At 42.6% G+C, this 26,617-nt stretch overlaps 2 protein-coding genes across 2 annotated transcripts; both read right to left on the bottom strand.

Annotated features, from left to right (window-relative positions):
- Positions 1–1,211: 1,211 nt before the first annotated feature.
- Positions 1,212–15,165, bottom strand: acvr1ba (activin A receptor type 1Ba). Its single transcript, XM_079225613.1, has 9 exons — positions 15,026–15,165; positions 7,081–7,311; positions 6,730–6,981; positions 5,959–6,189; positions 5,659–5,826; positions 4,844–5,000; positions 4,474–4,598; positions 4,212–4,342; positions 1,212–3,696 (listed from the first exon to the last, which is right to left on the bottom strand). Exons 1-9 carry the CDS (start codon positions 15,087–15,089, stop codon positions 3,571–3,573), a joined length of 1,485 nt encoding a protein of 494 aa, XP_079081739.1. The 5' UTR covers positions 15,090–15,165; the 3' UTR covers positions 1,212–3,570.
- Positions 15,166–18,658: 3,493 nt separating this feature from the next.
- Positions 18,659–26,398, bottom strand: acvrl1 (activin A receptor like type 1; the record flags this gene model as incomplete). Its single annotated transcript, XM_079226734.1, has 9 exons — positions 18,659–19,738; positions 20,000–20,130; positions 21,626–21,823; positions 22,009–22,284; positions 22,420–22,566; positions 22,654–22,753; positions 22,854–23,059; positions 25,119–25,355; positions 26,329–26,398. 9 exons carry the CDS (start codon positions 26,396–26,398, stop codon positions 19,592–19,594), a joined length of 1,512 nt encoding a protein of 503 aa, XP_079082860.1. The 3' UTR covers positions 18,659–19,591.
- Between the last annotated feature and the right edge of the window lie 219 nt (positions 26,399–26,617).

Raw genomic sequence — 26,617 nt, forward strand, 5'->3', positions numbered from 1 at the left:
TCCTAGCAGCACCTGTGTGTGAACACTGTTTTAGGAGTTGATTATATGAGTTATTGTATAACACTGAAACATGGAGAGCACAGCTACTCACATTTCTAAGATGTCTCACTTGGTTTATAGTATTCAAATGATTGTTCAGCATTGTTGCCTGTTTTTAGCCGTGTGTCTATAACTGTGCAGGTATAATTAGATAAGTCATATTCATTGTATGTGCACACACTTAACGCCGATTCTGATTATATAAATAACAATATTTTAGTTGAGGGAGTTTGCTGAGCGACAGGGTCATTGGGCTCAGGTTACATGTCGGTCACATGTACATCAGCAGGTCATGACCTTCCTTCATGAACTTCCTTGTACTTCTATCTGATGACATCTGCACACGTCTAGAAAGACGATCTTTGGTATTTACTAATTCTGTATGTAAAACACAAGTTACATCCTCTCATAGCAGCAGAAACCTTCAGAATTAGTGGTGGCATTGCATCGTGATTGCATCCTGCTCAACTGCTCAACTGCAGTGTTATTCATGAATGTATTGTTCAAAACAAGATCAATTACATCAGATATGGTTAAATTGTGGTTCTCTGTTACCGCGAGTAAAGGCAGACTAGTCAGACTAGTTGGCGTGGGGAAGTTTTGTAGGCTCATTAAGACACTCATCGTTGTCGTCAACTTGACCCTAGCAATTAAACCTCCAGAACATGATTCTAATTCAAATTAATACCATGTCTATTTTTTTACTTCTTAAATACCCCTTTTAGAGCAGATATAACCTCCCCTTAATCCCCAGAAAACCTGTTCTGTGGCTATGAAAAAAAAAAAATAGGCAAATCCCCATAAAATCATGTTTGCAATTGCCTCTTTTAAAAACTTCAGAATTCACATAGGGATACTTACAACATCTCTTAAGCTTGTGCTAACCACAGACATCAACCAAAAACCCATTAAAAAAAAAAAACTCATTGACTCACGAGGGAATCGGAGGTGCAAAGATGCTAAGTCATTTACAATATTACATTTCTGAGCGAGAACCTCTTTAGAGACACTGGGGAGTTTATTTCAGTGGATTTAATATCAACACTGACATTTTTTTGTCACGGTATTGTTTTCCTCGTGTGCATGTTGACCTTCTATAACTGGAGCAGAACGTTCATGTCGTCTTGAAATGAGCACCACAGTTGAAGTCCCAGATAAGAAAAAGAGGAATTTATTGTATATCATCTATATACACTTTTAAACTAATTCTGAAAAGCACAACATGATTTTTGAAGTATTACTTATGAACAGGATGTCTGATGGTCATATACCCATGGCAGCAAACCAAACATGGACAGGAGTGTTTTGACAATTTTGGTTCAACCGACAGCAGTCTCCCTATTTTCTCTTCCAGCTCTCCTCCTCCGATCTGCCTGCTGAACGTCCGCCATGTTAACAGTAGCAGCAACATTTCTGGGGTACACAGCCAACGACCCGAACAAAAAGGAAGAAAGAAAACAACGTAGTAAGAGGGAAGAGCCAAGTCTTACGTTCATCCACATCAGTGCAGAGGACCCAGTGTTTGAGACGGCATGCAAAATGGGACTCGAACATGACACAGGGATTCTGGATTAGGCGATGACATAATTAACATGAACTAAAGCCCATGTGGACATAACAGTGCAGAGCCCAACTGTGACAACTGTCAGTGTAATACTTTCAAAGATTCGTCTGCAGACAGACTCAAAGCTGCAGACGACAAAGTAGAATGAAAACATGCAGGTTCACTTTCGAGCATGTTCGTCTTTGAGGGTAAAACGTCTCAACTACTTTTAACGTCTAACCGTAAACTCCCTGTGGGTGAACTGTCAGCAGCTGTCTTTGTTTCTGAATAAATAGCCATTGGCATCATCAGAATTCAAGGTTACATGAGGCTTCTAAATATTCCAGTGTCATAGAAAGATGTCACCCTGGAGGACATTTCCAGTAGAAACAGATCTGCATTACTGAACTCAACAAGCAATTCCAACAATTATACATAATAACAACAGGTTGCAGCAAAATTATCTGGGATCAGTAGTACCACCAAATTGCCATGAGGAGCAAGTTAAAAACAAATTCCAGCAGATGACAGTCTATTTCCTGGCACAGTTAGAAACCATGCAGACAAATCAAAACAACAGAAAGTACCCTGAAAGCAAAGGTCACTGTTCAGATGTCACACTGATGCTTGTGGCATAAAAGGGAGAAAAAAAAGACATGTTTTATATACAAATCATATGTACCCATCATCAGTAGTGTCTAATGTCAAAAGAAAACACCCATTATGATGTCTTTACACAAAACACAAAAATATATTTAAAAAAACAAAACAGTATTTTCCATTGCCATTTCATACGCCTCTTATTTTCTCAGTGTACGTGATGTTATCGCCCGTCACAAACGGGGGTTATGGCTACATCCATATTTGCGCTCAGTTTCTTAGGAAAACATCCCCTTAAAATCTAACCTCTGAAAGATGAAGACTTGGGCTGAACTACAACATTAATCTTCATGTCATATTAGACTCTGGCTTGTCGCATCTCATCTCACAGTGTTTATCAATATGAAATAAAAACTATCAACAAATAAATAAAAGTAAAACCATCCCAAATATTTATCCCCGTCACATTTTAGACTAACGACAGGACTGGACCACATGGGTCATGCAATACCTGCAGGTGTAACACATGATGCGGAAGCTACAGTTGAGTGCAACTCGTCTCTATTTGAGGGATATTCAAGTGAGGGATTAAAAAGCTAAACCTGGGTGTTCATGCTTAAATGTCCCATTACTGGATTCGTCTAATGAGCTACAGCAGAGGAGCTCGTAGTGTCTCAGAAACATGCTAGTAGTCCAGACACCTTTTACACTCAACTAGAAACCGTGCTTCAGCCTCTTTTCCCCTTACACACACGCTCACACACCAACATACACACACGCTCACACACCAACATGCTCACACACCAACATACACACACGCTCACACACCAACATGCTCACACACACACACACACACACACACACACACACACACACACACACACACACACACACACACACACACACACACACACACAGCAACATAATGTGATGCTGCATGGCCAGTGTTATTATTCTTCTACATAAAACATTCTTGACTCTTCTGGACAAGGTTAGTCCATCATGGGACGTATTTCAGAGAGGTAAAAGAGATCAAACAAAATAATCACGTCACTGTACAATAGTAGTAATTCCTGCCATGGGAAATGAAACGGTTGATTGTGATGATATTAACAGTGGTAGTGCGGTAGTGTTGTGGCCCTTGGAGAAGGGGAGGTCGAAGGGAACAGGGAGGAGACACAAGGAACAAAGAGAGACTGGGTGGAGTAAAGTCAAAAAGGTGGAGGAGTGACTCTCAGTAGTTTTGGCTAAAAAGGTGAGGTAGGCCTCGTCACAACTTGGAGTGTGGCTTTAAAACTGGCAGGGTTTTCATTTGCAGTCTGTCTTTAGTGTTTGTTTCCTGTGGGAGTGTGGTCTGGTTGTGCGTCTCCAGCACACCTTTTTACCGCTCACATCTTGACGTCCTCCTCCACGCTGAGCTGAGACAGGGTCTTTTTGATGCGCAGGGCTGTCAGCCTGGCGGCTCCGTTGGCGTACCAGCACTCCCTCATGATCTTACCCATCACACGCAGCGACTGCAGGAAAGGGAACAAGAACAAGAACTTGTCGTTTATTCCCAAACACTGATGCCTCCTATCAAAGCTGACTGATAACAATAAGTACAGTTTCCCCCAACAATGGCACTATTTAATCAAATGGTAGTACTTTAATAACTATTTCCTGTAAAATGCAGCCTGGTCAGTTTGATTGCTCTGGAAACAAAACCACCAACATCTTTTTTTAACCATGAGGAAAATTAGGCCCGTGTTAAACATAGTATACATTTTCAATGTTGAGCTCTGAACGTTCTGAAAGGATATAAAAACATGTGATGTAGAATATAGGTTAATTTAACACCTTGGAATTATAACAATGAGATTAGATAATATATTAATGCAATACTCTCCCACAACAATGATTTAGAAATTAGCTGCCAGGTTGTCCTGCTTAACCTGATAATGCCCAACTGCTTTTCTATACAGCCACTGAATGCATCTTTAAAAAAAACATCTACTATTGGTGTGTAAAGTGTATATTCAGTGTGAAATACCTCGTAGCTCTGCCACCAGTTGGGCACATTCGGCCTCAGTTTCTGGTCACACACCAGCTTCCTCATCTCCTCTATGGAGGGGTCAGAGGGCACGAGGTCGTAGTAGGGCAGCTGGTACTCCTCGTGGATACCTGCAGTACAGTGAGGAAGCCTTCTCAGTCGCTGGTTTCATGCTTCCGTTCATTTGCCAAATTCATTTATATAAATTACAACAACCCCCCCCCCCCCCCCCCCCCCCATCCGCTGCCATTTGTAGTCTTACCTCCTGCATTGCAGCGGCGTGCAATCTCCCAGTAGACAAGGCCCAGAGCGTAAATGTCAGCACACTTGAAGGAATCAAAGTGTTTCATGTTGATGGTCTCGTCCAGGACCTCTGGAGCCATATACCTGGAGGTGGACACAAAGGGCAGTAATGAGCGATAGCATCGATGAGACATAAAGTAAACCATTATAAAGATAATTGCACGTTGCAATAATCTTAGTGAGTTAAATGTTTAGGGATAATAATACATTTCACTTGGAAAGAAGGACTTATTTCTTAATGACCAATATATCAGCACAAATACATATCCATAACTGGTCTAAAGAGCTTAAGCAAATTGATCAATAAAATATATTAAAACAATTCTTACCTCTTAGTGCCTACGCGTTGGTTCGGCGCTATATCGATTGTGTCTGTGATGGACTCGTGGCGGACTGCCAGGCCGAGGTCAGCGATGGCACACATGCCGTTCTTCTTTACCAGGATATTTTTAGACTTGAGGTCTCGGTGAGCAATGCCAGGCTTACCTGCAGGGGAAGAGACACATCATTTGCATCAAGAGCTCAGCAGAAATAGCACTCGCTTGTTATGACTTATAACTTTCAAGTCCCCGCTGATGATTATCATCATTATCATCTCAGCCATCAGGATCATGCATGTGTACCTGCATGCGGGAGTAAGTATCTCTTTCTGACCACAGCTAATCTTGCATTTTGTTGCAGCAAACTAAACCATATTTTGGATGCCCAGTTACGGCCGAAAGGACCTCTTGTATTTGTAGTTTGTCACACATTCTCAAAACACCTTTAATTGCCTGCGGAGCTTTCGGCCCGTGCTCAGCAGCTCACTTTTATTGTTTTGTAAGTCGTATTTGGCCAAAAGAACAACCAGCACCCACACTACCGTTTCTCTCACCGCTTAGTGTTTTAAACGATGAATTAGAGCCGATCGCCTGCATGCATCACTGCTTGTTTTTGAGTTTGAATGAAGTGTGTTTGACGACGTGTTACAACACATTGGTGTCTAGGTGGGCGCTCAGCCAATTGTGGGCAGTGTTCATTGAATCAATACAGCAGTGCTTGTTGCAGACACACCTGGCAGAGAGCAGCACTCTATTGAGTGCACCTTTCTAGTTTGTTTATTCATTCATTGCGTGCGGTGCTTTAGCGCGAGAGCTGATCTCACCTTGAGTGCCGAGGATCTCCATGTGTAGATGTGCCAGGCCGCTGGCAGCTGACAGTGCCAGTTTGATCATGCCCTCGATGGTGACAGAGTACCGGTTAAGATAGTCAAAAAGAGAGCCGTGCTCATGATAGTCTGACACAAGCCACAGCTGAGTCCATGTACCATTGTCTGAAAGAGAGCAAAAAAAATAGTAAGTAATCATGCTAGTAACATGTAGATTATTTCACAATGCGTTTCGGATAAATGCCTGAAATGTTCATTTAAATGGTCCACGCCAACACAGCCCACAAACATCCTCACCTTTATTGTCTGCGGCAATGAATCCAAGGATGTTTTCGTGTCGCAGCATGATTGTCTGGTAGATCTCAGCCTCTCTGAACCAGGAGCGCTCCTCTCTGGATGAGAAGATCTTCACCGCCACATCCCCTCCTCTCCACTTCCCTCTCCACACCTCCCCAAAACGACCCTTTCCTATTATCTCCTGCAGCACAATGGTCCGAGCCACCGTCCGCTGCACAAACAGAGGCAAACCTGCGGAGGGCAGTAGAGAGACAAACAAAACATTAAGTTTATTTGTATAGCACATTTCAACAAGGCGATTCAAAGTGCTTCACATAAAACCATGAAAAGCATCAACACATAATGCAGAAGAAAACAAGATTTAAAAACAATTAAGAACATTCATTTTAAAACAAAAAAGCAAAAAAATAGACTAAAAGTTGCAGTGCAGTTTTAGAAATAAAATACAGTAGTGAGATACAGAAATTGATATCCTTGAATCTGGTTCAATTAAAGGCAACAGCAAACAGAAAAGTATTCAATCTGGATTTAAAGGAGCTGAGGGTCTCAGCAGACCTGCAGCTTTCAGGAACCTTGTTCCAGATATGTGGAGCAGAACAGCTGAACGCTGCTTATCCGTGTTCTGACTCTTGGAACAGAAAGTAGACGGGTCTACTTTCAATTACACACAAAGACTGTGCTAATGTTTTTGCTGACAAAAAAAGAAAGAAAAGGACACAGGCATTTTTTCATTACATTAGTACGTCACATCAGAGGGCTGCTTGTACTGACCAGAGCCTGATCCGGAGGTGGACATGTCATAGATGAGGTCCTGCAGGGTCTTGTCCTTAGCCAAGTACAGATGGTCACAGGATGGGTCCTCTACCTCCAGCCTTTGCCTGTGGCTATAGGCCCTCTGGTGATATTGGAACAGGAACACGCCGACCATCAGCAGCACACAGAGGAGGAACACCGGCCCTGCGATGACCGCCACCAGCTCCACCGGCCCCCAGGAGCTTCCTGGCTCCACCCCCTTTGTTGGGACTAAGAAAAAGAGATGGAGAAACAGAGGTGGTTACTTTATAGTGAAACTGTGCAAGTATTGATGTGAAAGAGCTCAGATGTTTGATAACTGTGCCTCACCAGGAACTTCAATACTGTTGCAATAATCTAAATAGCAGCAATGCGTGTTGAGCAGGCCTTCGGCACTCAGACAGTAGAATGGTTGTCCAGGAGGGACCAGGTTGTCCTGGTTGATACAGATGCGTACGTGTTGCTCCTTCCCCTGGATGTAGTATGTGGAGGCCATGCAGGCGCCATCAGTTTCACACTCATAGCCAGTCTTCTCACAGTTTGTGCAGTTACAACGTAAAGCTGCGGGGAAAGGACAGAGAGAGTCAAGTAAATAACAATTCATCAGAGACAGCCATGAGGTTAAAACAAAACACTTTTCACTTCCCCATTGTCCAGCAGGGGGCAAGCTAACCCCACAGTTTCACTACAGGTTCTAGAGATTGAAGATTCCTATTCAGTTGTGGGCATTTTGTGACATGCAGACACAGAGTTTGGAATTTAGCCGCAGCAGCCAGACGACCCTGAAATCAGATCCTTCACTGCAGATGAACCCAAACACGCAGGGTGGAGACAGACCTGCCCAGTGGGACAGACAAAGTGAAACCCAACAAGGGAAGAGGGCTCCTGCCAAATCCCCAATGCAGCATTCTTCTCCATTCCTCTCCCGTCTCTCTCATACTGACACAGAGGGCTGCCACTGTTTAAGCTAATGAGACAGGAGTTTTATTGAACACAGCACACTCCTGCGCAGGGAGCTATTAAACCGGACACAATGGAACTCTTGCTGCCGTCATAATAAAACTATGGTGGCCCATCTACACAATCAAAAGAGGTCAGTGCCAGAAAGTCCATACAAATCTGCCACATCTGAAACAGAATCAGAGTTGGTCGGGCAATCCGAGAGCCAGAAACTGCAAACTGATTTGATTAGATTTGGAGTGAAATGTGATTTTGAGTCATAGAACACATGCTTCTCGTTTAGAGTAAGGTCAGCTCAAAAGGCTACTTCCAAGGTTGTCCACAACCAAACGGAGTACAAAGCAGGACCCGGCAAGGCTAGATGAGACTGGTTTTCACATGGTAAAAAACACTGGACCTCTGTCAGTGGTAAATGACGAACTGTCTGACTGACAACAGGGCCGTTAGTGAGGCAGGACAGACCAAGAGCTGATTCTTGGGCAGAAAACAAAAAAAACTAGAACACTCAAGACAAAACACTGGACTTGGCAAAGGCAAGACCATAACAACAACAACAAACAGGAGACACAAAGCAGAAAGGAATTTAAATCCTTATTCCCTCTCAAAAAGAAGAGGCTCAGCAGCGGTTGGACCACTGACAATATCTGGACCGGAGTAAAGAAAAGATTTTAAGAGTGGCAAGCTTCCACTAATCCTCCGTGTCTTATCCTGAGGGCTTCTTTGACCAGACTCGTCTCCCCTGTTTGTCAAAAAGGTGTCAGCAGATTCCAGAACATTCCTGAACCGACCGAGTGGTCACACGATTAGGCTTTAGTTCAGTTCTTAAAATTAGTGATAAACTGATTGCGCCATCAGCATGCAACACCCAAGAGACCAAAACCACAAACCCGGTGTCATAGGAATGGTTTTCACTGAATTCTGGGAAATTGCATTGTGTGGGAGCACATTTTGCGTGTAGCGTATGCCGATGTGTCTATGCTTGTTCACGGAGTGGTAACTGGAAATGTGGAATACTTGTTTCAGTAACATTTCTCATCTGTTTAGTGTTTGCGTGCGTGCATTGCTCTCCAGGAGGTGAGCGGGAACTCTTGGTGGAGTTTGTCCAAATTCACCACAGTTCGCATGCAGATGGAATTTCCTGCAGATTACACAGAGGTGAAGCAGGCTGGGCCTGATAAAGAAAGAAAAACAAGCCTGGTGCCACATCACGCTAATCTGCAGCAGCAATGGAGCAAATGGTTTCGCAAAATATAACAGATGACAGGAGTAACAGCTGTAGGTTAGAAAGCTGGGAGATGCTCTATATCAATCATCAATCCCTTCTTCCATGAGGCTGCACACTTATGTCAACTTGATGTTTAATGCTTCTCAGTGAAATAAATCAATCAGCTAGTTAGTCCAGACACGAGTCATTTTGATCACTCCATCCTAGTACGTGTAACATTTAAAGAAGAAAAACAGGGTTTGAAACAAATGGTTACCCACAGCTCACTAAAATACAGCCACACAGTTTGATTTAATGTCCCTCATTTAAAAAAAAAAAAATCAAAACAGAAGGCTATAAAATACTTTTTACGACAAACACAGAGCACCAATATTCAGCAACATTAACAACAGCGATCTGATAAGAAGAACCCCATGATCTAAAAGGATCAGGCCATCCATCACAGAGACTGTGTGTGGTAAGACAGATGGTACACAGACTTACAGATAGAGGCTCGGGAAGAAAACCAAACATGGCTGAAAACACACGCATTCCCTTTTTGAGTCTGCCATGGATGGTTTGAGGTCTACCAAGAGTTTGGTTAGTGGTTTGTCTTTCCTTTCGTTAAAGACTACCTTGTGGAAACACCATATGTCGTCTGCTTCCACACGAACAAGAGGCATCCCTATGGGTGGCCGACATGGAGAACATCTATGACAGATAGTCATGTTATATATTGACAGAGATGGAAACCATTTAGAGATCAAAATAACCTGATTCAGTGACCCAAATACCTAACAAATTAAGGTAATTGATCATGTTGAAGTAAAAAAAAAAAAATAATAAATACTGTCACAAAACAGTCAATATTAAAAGGGAAACCTCAATAGAATAATTTCTACCAGCTGACAAATCGCTGTGACCAGTCAGAGTATATTATACCATCTAGACCATGGCAAGACTTCACAAACAAAGACACAATATGAAACTAAAAATAAAAAAAACAAATAAAAAAGTAAATTCAAAATGAATGTCAAGCAAGACAGACATTGTTGGAATTAGTTATGTACTTGTGCACTAAAAAAATAACTCCTCGCCCACTGGCATTTACCGAAATGCCATGTTGTTTGCACAGCGCTCTGCATATCTCACTGAATTCGGAGGAGAAGTGTTGCAAAGCTCGACTTGAAGGAATAATATCAAGCCTGGATACACATGGATATGAGTAGAGCCCGGGTGTATGTGTTTTTTGAGTCAACTCTGCTCTTGTATCCACGTAATTGGTGGTCTTTACACTGGTCCTTTGTGTGGAGATTAAGACGACATGAGGAGGGATTGGACTGGCCCTGCGTGAACAAAGAGCCGAGTGGGGGAGCGCACTTCTGCATGGAGCAGCGAGGGGGGATGGGTGGCGCGCGGGGAACCGACCAGGGTTAACAGTAACAACTCCGACGTTTGGGGGGGGGGCTGCTCCGGGCCAGACAGGATGGGGGCTGGTCCCAAGTTGGTCAGGACAATACGGAGGGGAGGAGGAGGGCAATGAGCGGGACTCACAGGGGCCCCCCAGCTGCGGTTGGGGGTCTGCCCAAGTGACCAGCTGCGACCGTCATTAAAACCCAGTCTAGACTTTGACTTGCGGGAGGGGGTAAATAACAGGAAAAGGGAACAGTGGAGGAAAAAGGGGAGAACCCAACGCAAAGGGCGACTGGTTTGAGCTGCCAGTGTGTGACGTTCCTACCATTCCGTTCATGTTGAGACAGGAAGTGGCAGACAGCGTGAGTAAGGGATTAATAAAACATTGTTGCCACAACCAGCATCGCCTTAATGTGGACCCAAGTGAAAACCACAGCATAGTCCCACTCCAAACACCTTCACACCTTCACATTATTGGCCGTGTTTTGTGAGCGTGCCAGCGTATGTATAGGTGTTGCTCAGACCTACTCGTGCGCAGCAACCCAGTCAAAACAGGAGGTGAGCCTTCCATTATGGTAAGATGATAGAGTCTGTGGAAAATACACGTGCTCGCCACAGGGAAGCAGGGTTACACAAACACAGTGGGTTTCTGGGAGCTAAACGACACAGACAGAGACAGGCGGGTACGTGCGTGAGCACGGGGAGCAGAGCACCATTACCAAAATGCACTGGCTGAAATTAAATCCATACAGATACCAGACTAAGAGCTGATCAAGACAAGCAGACGCCACCAGACAGTGCGAGTGCAAACACATGCACGGGTACGCACCCACACACACACCACAACTTTGTCCTAATCAATGTTAGGGGAAGGAGGAAAGTCATTACCTTTGTCTGCATCTAAGGGTCAGATTACTGATCTGATTCTAAAGTGAAGTCTCTGGGGCTGAGGCTGCATCTACTATCTCTACCAACCACACCACCCTCCAGGCTACATCCCATCCTGTCTGTGTCTGCTGGCCTGGATTAGTTCAAAGGCACACAAGTGTGAGCACGGGCTCACTTTGGATATTTTTTACTGCTGCTCAAATTCCAAAACTGATCCATGTTGCCTCTACTATAATACCCCAGTATGTTACAGTACTGTGAGCCAATGCATCTGCCATGTGACCTGAGATTAAAACACATTCTGAGTATTAGCAGGACACAGACTTGGCAATTACACCCTTTTTCTGTCTTTCTATAACTGTTGAACAGGTTTTCGTATACAGTTAGGAATATATGATGTTATGTAACAGACCAAAATAATCTGAAGCATCAATAGTTAATTTAATCTTCAATTAGGGCCGATCAGGAAAAAAAAAAAAAAGAGTATAATTTAGTATCGGTGATGAAACTCTGTATTGTTAAAAAGAGAAGAAAAAAACATTTCAGACAATACCCAGCTCTAGCCACAGTTTAGGACAACCCCATAGTGTAAGCTACAACACCTGAATACCATTTTAAAACCAAAACAAGATGATTATATACTGTTATTTTGCATATATAATCAGATATAAACACCAAAACAAACACTAAAATTGCATATGAGTTTATTGCAAAGATGATTAACTGTTAAGTGAAACACACCAGAGAAAGATGAAACACAGTAGTTTCAATTGTACTTCTAGCTATAGATAATATACACTCGCACTATATTCCCCAAGCAAAGGATGTCTTCCCAACTCCCTTTTCCTAGATCACACCAATCAAGACTCCTGCACACCTTCAAACTGAAAATTACGAGGCAGAGCAGGTCTAATCTACATTCCAACAGCTGCCAAAAAAACTAATCAAACACCTCTACAAGGAGACGTGTAATGGACGTCAGGTTCAGCTCTATAGACGTGAACTCTGAGCCGCTGGGTCCGTCTGGGTGTACTGTGACAAAAACAACATTCAAAGTAAGGCGCAAGAGCCGAAGTCATTATAGCACTGACATATACTCTCAACAAAACAAAAAACTTTAACACAAAAGACAAAGCGTCCGGAGTAAATTAACAGCATGGATAAGTGCGCAACCGAAGGTAGTAATCTCTTGTGGTCCAACACCAGTAATGGCGAAGCTGGGTCAGTCCGGGGCTACGCTGTCTGCTGTAGCAATTAGGGACCTGTGCCTCCGGGCCAACGGAGGTCATTAACGACACTGGTCATTATGGAGGGAAAACTAGACCACCCCAGACCCAACTTGACCCCGACTGGCTCAGCCCTGCACTACAGAAACAGAGGACATGCAACTTAATGTAATGACAATTTAGCTGCAGGGACCCAGCAGCCCAAACATCTGTCTATTTAGAACACACCTCGACAACTGCTACACATTTGGGAACAAAACAACTCTCTCCATCTCAAGCCTGGAAATATTACCCACCACCCCCGTCCAAACTCTTCCCTTTACACACCTTTGAATCTAATAAGTTCCAACCTTTCTCCACACATTCCCTTGGCTCTGATCTAATGGGCAGGTGTACACATGTTCCAGTCTGACTGGCTCATGCTTCCTCAACATGAACTCATTCATATCCAATTTGACATTAAACAACAGCTGTGACAGAGTGTAGTTCCCCGAACAGGTTTGAAGGGACTTTTCTGTTTCCAATCACATCGTGTTTGATTCGACACAAATCAAAACACACGGGGACTGACATGACGCTGGCATCGTCTTGATAAGGGCTACTACAGAGTTCAAGAGACAGCAGCTCATCTAACCAGAACCCTTATTTTCCCCTGAAAAAAAAAAAACACAGCCCATGCTGAAGCTTGATTCAGCACCTTAAGATGGCAGTGAGTGAGTGAAAGTAGAAGTGGGAACACAGATAACAAAGTACAGATTACATTCTGATAAAGTACTGTGCTTTATATATGACAGTGATAGAGAATAGGAAGGGCAGGAGTAAATGAGAAAGAGAGGGACGCGCCCTACTTCTCGGCAGTGTGGTTGACGGTGCCCATATCACATTGCTATTGTGTTCAATGCACCCAGGCAGGTTGCATCACACAGGCATGTAATGCCCATAACACTAGTGACTCCTAATCCTGATGAAGTCAACAACATGTGACAGATTCATCAAAGCTGTGAGTAAAGCGTATTCTCACAGAAACATGCTTCATTCGCCACAGCAGGCCTGGAGTCTGCTCAGCGCAGCTACTTTCAGGTTTGTCTGGTTTCAGTCCGTGCATGGTGTAATCCATTATATGGTGTGAAACCATGGCTCCAGACAGGCTTGTGGGCCCCTTTAACGGCAGACCCCGCCAGCTGGACAAACCCAATCGTCACACCCTGTGTGCTCGGGCCGCACCCCCACTCTCACACATCACTGTTAATATTGGAGTAACCCAGTCAAACATTGACTGTTCAGGTCTGATCATTTTTTGAGCACGCCTCAAAAGAACTGATTGGTCTTGTTTGGTTGCTGCACCTTTATCTAAACTCAGCGGGGGAGGAATATGTATGATTGGTAGATGACTCAACCGTTTAAAGCACAACATGCACTCGTTTATTATTATTTAGTGTATCTGTTGAGTGAGCAAGTTGCAACACAGTGAAGGAGAAACAGCAGAAAAACAAGTGGAGTAACCAGATACATGCTTGGGCCTGGAATGAAAATTATGAAATTCTGATGCAACAAAGTTTGTTTGGAGCCAAGTTAGAGATAAATAGACGTGCTGCAAAGACAAAATCGAAAGTTTAGTCCAACATATGTCCCTGTGATGAGGTGGCATCAGCTGCTCCCGGCAGACAGAGAGGACTCAGGCTGAAGCAGCCCCATAACTGGCGCCTCAAAAGACCCCACTTGCCACATTTCCATCACAATGAACCCAGACTTAAACTCTGACTTCTGTCTGGGATGGCTGAATGCACGGCTGTTCTCACCCTATGCCAGCATTCACTTTCTGCTGGAGGCCACTAAGCAGCCTTTTCACTCCTTACAAATGGGCACCAAAGCAAGAGAAGCCAATGTTTACTAAAAAAAAACAACACCACACACACACACACAAAACACATTTCATGCACAACCCAGGCTCGGCCTTCATTCAGCGACCCCTCGCTGCTCCATCCGGGGGCAAGCGGCACGTGACGCGCCAGTAACCGACCACATTACGCACGTTCACCCAGCCTGCCACCGATAAGCAGTCACAAGCCAGCAAGAGGTTGTTTGGTAAACATGTTAGCATAATAGCAACTGATAAGTTAGACACCAAGAGGAGACTGTGGGTTGTTAAATCGCCACTTGGTTTGTTTCCACTCCACAATACGTTATTTTAATGCAGTACTGTAGCCCTCAAACGAGCCACAGTTATCGACAATATTCAACTTTAGAGATGTCTATTATTATCCAGTGAGCTAGCCGACGTTAGCTGGCGCCTCGAAACAAACAGCACCACCATGTTGTTGTTGTAGCGTCTCGCTCCGTGTTCAATAACCACCAGACACACGTCGAGTTTTTTTCTCTTCTAAAACACACAAACAAAACGGCGTGACTTTTGGTTTCGGGCGACCAGCAGTGTGGAGGTCGCCGCTAGCTGGACACGGGGAGCCGAATACCCGGCGCGCAGCGCCATGACGATGAGCGACAACAGGCGATGCCCGGGTCGGTCCGGGGGAAACACACACATCGAGCGAGACAAAAGCCGGAGAGGCGCTCACACGAAACTTACCGTCAGCGAGAGCCGCCGAACCGAGCAGGGCCACGAGCGCGAGAGCGATTTCTTTTACAGCCATTTCGTCCACATTCCCATCTCTCCGCGATGAAATGCGTCCGAAGTGTGTCGTTTATCAACACGACCCAACCTGAAGCACACAACCACAGTCCGACCGCACGCACCACACAGCCAAATACTAGCCAGCCAGCCAGCCAGCCGGGCGAGTGACGCGTTTAAAGGGGTGTGCGCGCGCGTTTAAAGGGGAGGGCTGCCTGCTGCATGTACCCTTCTGCCACTGAGGTCACGGCTGTGTGGCGAAAATAAAAAGATTATCTCATTTATCAAAAGACTGAGTGAATACCACCAGAAGCATCGTTTGACTCAACAGTTATCGCCACAGTATCACTTTAATTGCAATGTCTGTAATATGATTGTATTATGTCTATATGTGTACATATGCATGTTATATTTAAACGCTGGTAAATGTATTGCAAATGCGGTTATGCATTTCTGGATAAGTATTTTACATATGCTAGCTATTATGATATGTCTATGTAGTTTCATGAGTGTACTAGGTTTTCCACGATTTTGTGGATGAATGTATGAACCATTAACCTTGCTTGAGGTCACATGACATGCATTTGGTGAATCTAGTTGGAACAAACTGGGTTTAGGTCTAACTGAAGATGTTGAATCATAAAATGAACAGAATCGTTTTTAGTTTTTTTAACTATGTAAGATTGTTGCCTTTTTAAAAGGGATTTATAAATTAGTTTGAAAGTAAATTCCTCAGAATAAGTAGGGCAAACATTTCATCCTTAAAAAATGACAAAATAAAACAACAAATAGAAGGTTATATAAACTTAACTACTTAAAAATGGCAAAAACTGATATGAATTCAATTTTGATTAATAGCAGGCTTCTTCATTTAGTGTTGATTCCTAAGATTTTGAAGCAAGAATGTATTGATGAAACAAACTGGCTCTAGCTTGCCCCCTTCCTTTGTTTTATTAATTAAAAAGTAAAATCATAAAATCTCATTTTATGAAACGAGAAATGAGTTTCACTCATAGAGATGATGCTAAAGATGGTGAGAATAATATTACAAATAGTCAGATTCCATCTTTGTTAGTTGTCCTTTAAAATATACCCAGGGATCTAATATTCAGTCAATATTGTATTTATTGTTTTGATCATACAAAGATGTTTTACAAAGATTATGCCAAACTGAACATGTTGGGTAAATGTCTTTTCCCCCCAATCTGTTCATTGGTTTTATGGCTGGAAACAAACAGCAACATTATGGTTACATCAATTTCATCTGCTAGGGTTAACTTTGTTATGCCTGCTTTCTGTATTCCTGATTGAGGTTATTACTCAAGACAGGACTTTGGGTGACTGATCCAATTGAAACAAATTTACTCAATGCACCATCTGGATCTAACTGGCCAACTTGGCATTATTACTGAAACAGTAAAATAATGAAATGACCCTTCTCATGACATTAAAATATGGTCTTCATAAAGACATCAAAACCAAACAACAACAAAAGCCAGAAGTAGTTAACATATCGGATGACTGATAACATCTTGTTCCTTCAAAATGTGTACACATGTTCAGCCACTAAACCGATGATTAATTTAAACTTCCTCTAAAGGCAAATGAAAGAGGAATTAAAGTAACTGTGACCGACTACGAGAAGGCAGCAGACTTGGGGTCTTCCTGTATTTGTCCTGGCAGCACCAGTATTAAGTTAGTCAAACCATGACACACGTGTCCATCCATTCATATTCAATGCCTAATAAATTATCAAACAAATCCTCTATTGATATTATAGCTTTAGGGCACTGCAGCTGTCTAATCTATACTCCGATCTGCTGTCCCTTGATCAAAAGCTGTAAAACCAATTTGGTTTGCATTAAAAAAAAGAGCCTGCCACATTTCATAACCTTACTGTTTTTTGCAAAAGTTACAGCCTCTTGAAGTTTTTAAAGAAAGTATACAATAATCCTGTTCGTAAAGATCTTAAAAGTTCCTCTTGTCCAGTTCAGTCCATGCTTTTCCTTCAGTTTACGGACCTGACATATCTACGCCCCACAAACACACCCGGCTGCCACTGCTTGAGAATCTAGCTCAAGACGTCAATCAGGCTGCAACCAGGTACATTTGGGACTTTATCACCTGTCCTCTTGCTATAGCACTCTCACTGCTATCCTCAAGCCTAATTCTGTCTGCTGCAGTGCAGTGTGCTATGTGGCTTTATATCCGTCCATCATCAGCATCCAATTTATCTCAGCATTTCTTCAGTGTACGTTGTCTGCCGAACAAATCCCTCTGTCTCTACCGAGCCAGTTGGAGTGATCTCACTGTGTAAAAGAATACACAGAAGTGAGATGGGCTGCTACACTCACAGAGGGGGAGTTTGGCCTCTCTGATATTTGAACAACCCCCCTACAGTGTTAAAAATAACCAGCACTTCATCTGACTGACCAGGCAGACTGGGGCTTTGAGGGAGTATTATCTCTCTGCAGTTTGTTCAACAACCAGGCAGACAGAAAACAACCAGACACACACACACACACACACACACACACACACACACACACACACACACACACACACAGATAAGGGGGAAGCAAGCACAAACATAAGATACAAAAAGAAAACAGATATTACATGAAAGAGCTGATACAGCTATTTAACCAATCGCTGGGCTATTTGTATTCTTGTTGGACATTTTGTATTTTTTGTGACAGTGTTGCATTGTGCACATCAAACTTGTTGCTTTTATGCTTCGCTTTGACCACATACTCCCCCGGCAGATCATTTTTAATGAAAAAATACTCTCGTTATATACGCTTTCATGAAATGAGATGAATCTGACAACTGATTCTACACTGTGAATGCTTGTATAGGTTTGAATACAAAACCAAATGGTTGTGGCTAGTTTTGTGACCTATCTGAAGAGTAAGCAAAATTGTTTTGATTTTAAGAACAGATCTACTATGAATTAGTTTGAAATGAAACTCCTCAGATTGGATAGGTGTGAATATTTTCATGCTTCCCTTAGCAATAAGAAATGGAAGGTTTAATGTTCAATGCATACATAATACCACATCAATACCTACTAAGAATAGTGCAGACAAATCAATATATAATAAAAAGTGTATTCATGAAGTCCCCATTCAGTCAGGCTTGCCTTGAATCTATTTATATTTTTTGGTTAAGCATCTCAGAATTTGAGGCTAGTGTGACTAACAGAAATTGTGAGCATGTTATCTAATCTTAATGACATTTCATGCAAGTGACACAAGGGCTATTATGGCTTTTTAAATATGATAGTGTCTTTAAGCAGTATAAAATAATCCCCTGACATAGATATATGTTAACTGATAACTGTTAATTATACTTCAGTGTTGTCATTCAATATTTCTCTCAACCTTTTTGTTAAAAAATGTAGGAAAATAAAAAAACGATTGCAAAACGAATACAGTAAATCTCCCAAAATAAGTGCACAACAGTAAGCGACACAGGTACATGTTTGTCTGGCATCTGATGACCTCTACTGGTCAATGAGAGAATTGCTAACAGCAGTGGTAAAACATTATATACGGGGCAATCTGTTGAAAAATACAATCCTTTATTCAACATGTACAATATTACAGTTCTGTTTGTGAGTTGTTTTAATGACTATAGTAAAATGAATGGTACATAATTGGCCTACAGCAATAAAAAAAAAATCCTTTGAAAATGTGTGGTAAAAAAGTACATAAAATGTGTCTCATTGAATAATAGACAATAATACCCCTTTCAAAAATATATTTACAATAGCATCAATGGTGAATCAAGACAACAGCTTCAATGCTGTTAGAATTTGTTCAACTAAATAGCTCAATGTGCCTGTGTGCAGATAATAAATGCTCTTTTTATATAAGTTAAATATGCTTACGGAAAAGGGAATTTGCTTTGGTATGAGCATGTTATCACTTACATATTTCCTCTTTTCATAGAAAAAAAAAAAATCCCATCAAGGATCCCATGTTATCTGTAACTTTGGTCATTTTTTGGAAAAACCCATTGTGCAATTTAACTGTGTTTCTGAGAAAGTCCAGAATGACGTGCTCTTCCCCTTTGTGATTTAAAATGATGAGTAATTGTGCCATTCCACATTTTTCTTTCCGTCATGACGATGGCGGATTTAGACAATTATGAATAAAACCCTATGAGAACGGCCTATGAATTGTTTGATGCTACTTATTCTGCTTTGGAAATGTCCTTTAGCTGAACATAAAGAAAGAAATATACATCATTGTTTGGTCTTAATTGTTTCCTTTTTCGGGCCTTTTAGTCTAAGACCCCAGAAATATGGCAGATAAAAATAAGGCTCTGTAAAAACAATAGCCTTAGGAGCTAGTCTAGACACTACTGCTCAAAATCATGTGGTTTTAATATAAGGCAGTGACTGTGAGAGTCATTAGCTCAAAACATGCTAATGATATGCACTTTGTGCTTTTGGAATAGTGCATAATCCCTTTTGGCGTTTTCTTGTCTTTTGTCCCCGTTTCATCCCGGTGCTCTGGTCTAGATGTCCCGCTTGAGTTTTTCAATGTTGAAGTCACTGTCATGGTCCAGTTTGGAGAGTGTCTTCCTCACCCGCAGTGCAGTGAGGCGGGCTGGTGGGCTCTGGTACAAACACTCCTTCATGATCTTCACAATGGCCGACAGAATCTGGACACACAGAGGCAAATGTAACATACCATCTGGCCATCCTGTATTACATGTGTGGCACCGTTATTGTGTATCCTGCACAGTATGTGCTCTACACTCTATCATCAGGTGTCTATGTTGAGGTGTTTTCTTGCATGCCTGTTTATCTTGCTTAACTCTAAATTAAAAAATATGTTTAAGCTAATGGTTTGAGGTGATGATAACCTGGGCAGAGATTATAGTAGCCCAGGAAAATGTAATTGCACTTGTGTGTCAACCTACAGGGTGGGAATGGAGCCTGTTGTGCAGACTGGGCCTCTGCTGGTCCACACACACCACCTTCTTCATCTCCTCAAAGCTGGGATCTACGGGCACCAGATCAAAGAAGGGAGGCCGGTACTCTTCCACAATCCCTAAAAAGAGAAAAAAATGATTCAGTGTAATTTCTTCTCCAGTTGAGCATACATACAACTACTAAACACCCAACACATTGGGTTGTGGGACTGAGTGAGTGGCTGTAATAATATTGTAACCCATTATCAACCTCATGAGTAGATAACAGTTATAACTTTCATTTTACTCCTCAAACATTTTCAGAACATACATTCCTCTTCTTGCAAGGCTTGAAATAGCACACTTGGAAATTGCGATAGTCCGTTGTGGGAGTTTTGTAAAGTATGTTTGACTAAACAAGAGAGCAGGGAGAGATATCCATTCCCTGGTGAATACACTGGGATGGAGATGTACAAGTACTGCTGAGGGCTGTGTGTGTGTGTGTGTGAGAAAGTTATGAATGTCTATCCATCTGGACTATGTTTGTGTGTGTGTGTGTGTGTGTGTGTGTGTGTGTGTGTGTGTGTGTGTGTGTGTGTGTGTGTGTGTGTGTGTGTGTGTGTGTGTGTGTGTGTGTGTGTGTGTGTGTGTGTGTTCATTTGAACATGAATGTGTGCTTGTATCTGGACTATGTACAAGACAGTGCTGACACCAGATAAGACTGTTTATAATTACTGCCGTGCTAATCACGAGAGGATAGTAGAGACAGACAGACTAGGAAAACACTGGAGTGCTGAGAGACATGGGACCGACTACTTCTTATGTATACAGAGCCATGCAGAAAGGACACATTTCAATATGATCTGCCTGATGGGGTAATACATCAGCTTTTAAAAACACAGTTTTGACCACAGTTAAAATAATAATAATATTAATAATAATAATGTTTTCAGCCGTTGTTTCAATGTTTTTCATGCTCTGTCCCATTCATTATTACTGAACCCAATAAACAGACAAACGATGCACCGTCTGAATTCAACCCTGATTTGTCTGGACGTGTGTCAATCAATCGCTGGGTCGTCAAGGTGGTTGCTATGACTCTTTTAAACTCTTTCCAACAGAAAGTGGTACACTAACGGTTTGCTTTCATGCCAAAGAGAAAGTTGGTCTTTTCTAAAGAGCTCCAGGAGGCTTTCTCCTTCCTCTGTACCCAGAAACGAAAATGCTGCATTCTGCTCACACTGCAACAGTAGCCTATATTTTCAGTCGCGCACGGTGGAAATGCCAACATAACAGATCATGTTGACACAGCCAGATAGCCATGATTTGGGTGTTATTATAGTCACCCGAATAAAATTACACAAAGTGCCAGTTTCAATAGGTCAATGCTCAAATCTCAAAATATCTCTGCAAATGATCGTAAAGGCAGGACGAGTGACTGCCTTTTACCGCAGCTCCTGTTCATAACTGAGCTTTTCTTTATATTATGTTATTTTTGTTATATTACTTGTTTTAATTTTTTACTATGTCTCTTGTGTGCACTTTACACGGTTTGCTGCTGTAATCCTGCAAATTTCCTCACTGCAGGACTAATAAAGGAATATCTAATCTTCTAATTGGTTGTTGTCTCCTTACCATTGACTATTGTCCTGCGGGAAATTTCCCAGAAGACAAGGCCCAAGGCCCAGATGTCAGTTTGCTTATAGGACTCAAAGATATCCATACGAATAGTCTCATCCAGCACTTCAGGAGCCATGTAGCGCTTGGTCCCCACACGAGGATTGTTGCCCACATCCAGGTAGTCGTGAGACTGAGAGTGTATCACCGCCAGACCTGACGAGCAAATAGATGCAACTTGAATGCAACGTGAATTACAAAACTATCAAGATCAGCATGCAACAGCTGTTTTGTCTCAATACAATTAATCATAACTATCAGCAGAAGTTGGAAACAGATGCAAATACAAGTCTAACAGATTCATTGTGATTTTGCTGTCCTTGCTTCTGCACAACTCTCACCTAGGTCAGCGATGCAGCACTGTCCATTCCGCTTTACCAGGATGTTTCGGCTTTTCAGATCTCGGTGGGCGATAGCTGGCTTTTCCTGGGAGCTGACAATCTCAGTGTGAAGGTGGACCAGGCCACAGGCCACAGACAGGCACATCTTCAGGCAGCTCTCAGGCTCCAAGCTGCTGTACTGCAGGAAGTCGTAAAGGGAACCCAGCTCATGAAAGTGGGTGACGAGCCACAGCTGGGTGCTGGAATTCTTGGATGTCATGTCAGAGGCTATAAAACCTAAAGCCAGAATAGGAAACTGCTATTTCAACGTCTGTCTTTTGGTTGATGCTTTAAAAAAAAAAAAAAAGGACACTGCACCTTTCTTTGCACGGAAAACGTAACCAGAACATAATTTGGTATCTGCTGCCTTACCCAGTATGTTATCGTGTCGCAGCTGTACAGTATTATAGATTTCCGTCTCTCTGAACCAAGACTGCTCGTCCCTTGAGGAAAATATCTTGACAGCCACACTCTCCCCCATCCAAGTTCCCCTCCATACCTCCCCGTACCTGCCTTTACCTGGAAACAGAGTTACAATTACTCAACTGCAAAGTAATAAACAAAACAGGACAAAGAAGAGCAGCAGTGGTGAGGATGGAGACTGACCGACACACTGGAGAAGTGAGATTTGTCTGGCCATAGTTCTTTGGACCAGATAGGGCAGCCCTGTCCCACTCCCTGATGTGCAAAACTCATCGAAGATCTCCTGAGACAGAGTCACAGAAATAATCAAAATGTGCGAATTCAAAAACGTGAACATATTTTGATGGTATTTTGTTTCATGTCAAACATCAAATGTCACTTACGCCGTAGGTGGGGTCATCTCCATTAGGAACCTTGAGCATGGAGACATCATGCTCTTCCATGTTTGTCAGTTTGCCATGTGCACGACGGCAGCGCAGGAAAAGCACCAGGCCACACACGCTGGCAGTTATGATGAACAGCAGCAAAGACAACGTGATCCACAGCTCTGGACGATTGAGCGCTGGGGGCGTTGTGGTCGGCTCTCCATCTAGACACACAGACAAGTTTGAGGAAAAAAGTTGAGAACATTTCAGCACATTGAGGATGAAATGATTTTGGTGATTAAAGAAAATAAAAAACTAGGAACTAGACATTGCATAATTAGTCCCAAAAAAGCCACACAGTTTGAATTTGCTCTAACTGACCACAAGGGGGAACCAGTTACTACCTAGAGCAGGGATTCCCAAAGTGTGGTGCCTAGGGGGTGCGCAAGAGGAAAAATGTAATGGTGGTCTAATGGTGTAATAATTAATATTAAACATAATTTAAAAAAAATTAAGTAGGATTCTTTAATTATAAAAAATCCCTTTGTAAGATTTACATTTAATTACAATTAAAAACATACAATTTAATAAATAGATGCACTTCCGGTCCGGCCCTTTTACGTACACACTAGCTAGCCTAGCTTGTGCACCTAACGTCATTTCATTCATTCAGCCACATCCATGAAAATATATTAAACTGGCTGAAATCGGGGAAGCTGTCAGGTGGGACATCTGAAGCTATCAGTAATAAAAGAGGAGAGGGACAGAGAGAGAGAGTGAGGAACCGGAGGCGAGAGAAACGGAGAGGTGCGTTGGGGAGAGACCGGGAGAAGAAATCGACCGGGAGTCGGAGAAAGCAGCGGTTCCCAAACTTTTTAGGCCACGCACCCCCTTCTACATCCCGACCGGGTTCACGCACCCCCAATCCCCCACACCTTAAAAAAAAAACGCAACAGAGCCTATTTATAGCCACATAAAATCGGACCAATGCGAGAACTGTTTGCTCGCGCGTGGCTTTTGTTACAAGATTTAGTCCGCTGTATAAATTTCAGTTACACAAGGCGTCACTTTTAAAGAGCAATAAGGATGGCGAGGACACACGCACAGGCTCAGAGGCAGATTGCATTTTAAATGTATTTACTTAAACACAGTAAGCCACGTAAAGAACAAAGAGTGGCACATGCATAGGCTCAGAAACAGATATAAATAAAAAAAAGGAGGCTCCAGGGGTGCGCGCACCACACTTTGGAAATCCCTGGTGTAGACCCAACACATGAATGAGACTGCAATTGTTTTTGGCTGTTTTGTAACTCTTCCAATTTTGATCTAAAAAATGTAAGGGGCTTCTGACTTGCACTTGCATGCTTGGTGTTCAGGTGGCGGCGCAAATAAGAGGCTTCAGACAGCTGTTAGCCAGAACCTCACTGCACAACACGCACTGTGGCTTCGGGCAATCTGCATTGCCAATCCAAGTGAAGCCCAGACCCAGATAATTGTCATCATATTTCCTCTTTTTTTTCCCAGTCTGATGCTCACTCTCGTTTCCTCTTTTTTCACCTTAACTCCGCGATGGGCCTCTGTGCTCCCGGTTTGTCTGTGATATCCCTTCCTCCTTCTCGGTCTCCTCCGTCTCCTCTTTCTCCGACTCCCGGTCGATTTCTTCTCCCGGTCTCTCCCCAACGCACCTCTCCGTTTCTCTCGCCTCTGGTTCCTCACTCTCTCTCTGTCCCTCTCCTCTTTTATTACTGATAGCTTCAGATGTCCCACCTGACAGCTTCCCCAATTTCAGCCAGTTAAACATATTTTCATGGATGTTGCTGAATAAATGAAATGACGATAGGTGCACAAGCTAGGCTAGCTAGTGTGTACGTAAAAGACAGTCTGGCGGCCGGACCGGAAGTGCATCTATTTATTAAATTGTACGTTTTTAAATTGTAATTAAATGTAAATCTTACAAAGGGAATTTTTATAATTAAAAAAATCCTACTTAATTTTTTTAAAATCATGTTTAATATTAATTATTACACCATTAGACCACCATTACATTTTTCCTCTCGCGCACCCTCTAGAGGCAGCTCGCTCACCCCCAGGGGTGCGCGCACCACACTTTGGGAATCCCTGATCTATAGCGAAGCTTTGAGTCCCATCAGCACATAGTAATGCAGGATGTGCTCTGAGTTGTGTGGCTGAGAGGACTGAATGACACTTAACCAAGAGGCTGAGTTCCACAGATTCATACATGTGTCGTAAAAATATAGTCAAGCAAAAGCTGCGGATACTGACTTATGTCTGGAGGTGGTGTGGTGAAGACGTTGCACAGATTCTTTTTGCAGCAGTGGACAAAGAAGTGCGCGAAGGAGGTATAGCACTGCTCCCTGTAGTTAACGGAGGAGAAACAGCCCCTCTCCTCACGGCCTTGCACCCAGGTGTAGAAGCAGTGGTCTCCTCTGCAAGTTCCGTTCACACATGTGCCTTTGTCATTCTCGCACCTGCAGAGCAGCTTCCCATCGTCTTCCGAATCTGAAGCAAAAGGAAGTACACACAGCCAGTGTTGATAGAAAGACAAGTCATACGAGTCATTCGTAAGTTGAGAAACTCGTTGCCACAGATAATTGCTCTGGAAAATGTAAAAGAAGAGCAAGGCCAAAGACACATCACACAAATGACTATTCAAAGATTACCAGTGACACTCTACTACTGAAGAGATGTGGCTTCCTTAAGGGGAAGCACTATTGGTAATAGAAAGAAATGTTAATGACATTTCCTGGCTGCCATAAGACATCACATCGATCACAAAGGCTGTGTAGATAACCAGGAGAGATATTTGGATAAGATAGAACAATAGAAAGTTAAAATTCAGAATGACAAAAGGTGTGATTTAGGAACTTTTTTTTTTTTTTTTTTTTTTTACCCTTTTCATGCACACAGTAAAAGTCAAGTGACTGTGTGTGCATGAAAAGGCACAACGACATGCGGCAAAGGCATATCTAAATCTCGGTCTAGACAGAGACAACCCACACAATTTGACAACCCACAATTTGGGGAAAAGGGAGGTCTTCCTCATAACAAATTTTTAAACAGACTATTTGTTCAAAGCCATATATATTCCTGAGCCCTGGAGTTGTGCTTTGGGCCACCATTACCTGAGTTGATATTTGACTGTTTTCAGGCACTCATTTACTTTGACTCTGCATTTCATGCAGGGAAGGTAGTGTGCACTCTGCCTGTCCGAGCTTGTCTGCTGGAAACAGCTCCCTATTGTTTTACACTCGAGGATTGGTGAGAATTGTGAGCCTGAACCACCCTGTCCTATGTTTTGATTCTCAAGCTCGCACAAAGCATTAAGAACTGCATACTCAGTGGGTTCTGTCGTGCTAGTGACCCCTTCATATAATAGTCATGTGATTATTTGTCAGAAATCTTTAAATGGAGCTTTCAATGAATGTAGATGCTCTTAACAACACTGATTTTCTACATCGGACCATTAACTCACCTGCATGGATAGCAGAGATCCACAGACACGCCACAACTATCACCACTGTGAGCCGAGCAGAGCTTCCCATCTCTGTAAAGCTGGAACAAAATAATGAATTAATATTATCAAATGATGATATTATAATTAGTGTTGTCTCTTTATTAGGAGCTGTCATAATGAGAAACCAGAAATGTAATTTGGGGCACTATGGAAAGAATATGGCCCTGACTATGTGATTTGAATTTACTGACCAACTTATTAGTGTCTATGAAGAGTCGAGCAGTGGTTAAAGACCGGACTCTTTAGC

Source organism: Taurulus bubalis, assembly GCF_910589615.1.
Source record: "Taurulus bubalis genome assembly, chromosome: 11".
NCBI lineage: Eukaryota > Metazoa > Chordata > Actinopteri > Perciformes > Cottidae > Taurulus > Taurulus bubalis.

What these genes read in the sequence shown, in the direction of transcription:
- acvr1ba (XM_079225613.1), bottom strand. Translation starts at nt 15,089, where the DNA reads ATGGCTGTAAAAGAAATCGCTCTCGCGCTCGTGGCCCTGCTCGGTTCG. An exon ending in TTCGGCGGCTCTCGCTGACG is followed by an intron (nt 7,312 to 15,025) that starts GTAAGTTTCGTG and finishes CTTTCCCCGCAG; the next exon opens with CTTTACGTTGTAACTGCACA. An exon ending in ACGCCGCTGCAATGCAGGAG is followed by an intron (nt 4,343 to 4,473) that starts GTAAGACTACAA and finishes ACTGTACTGCAG; the next exon opens with GTATCCACGAGGAGTACCAG.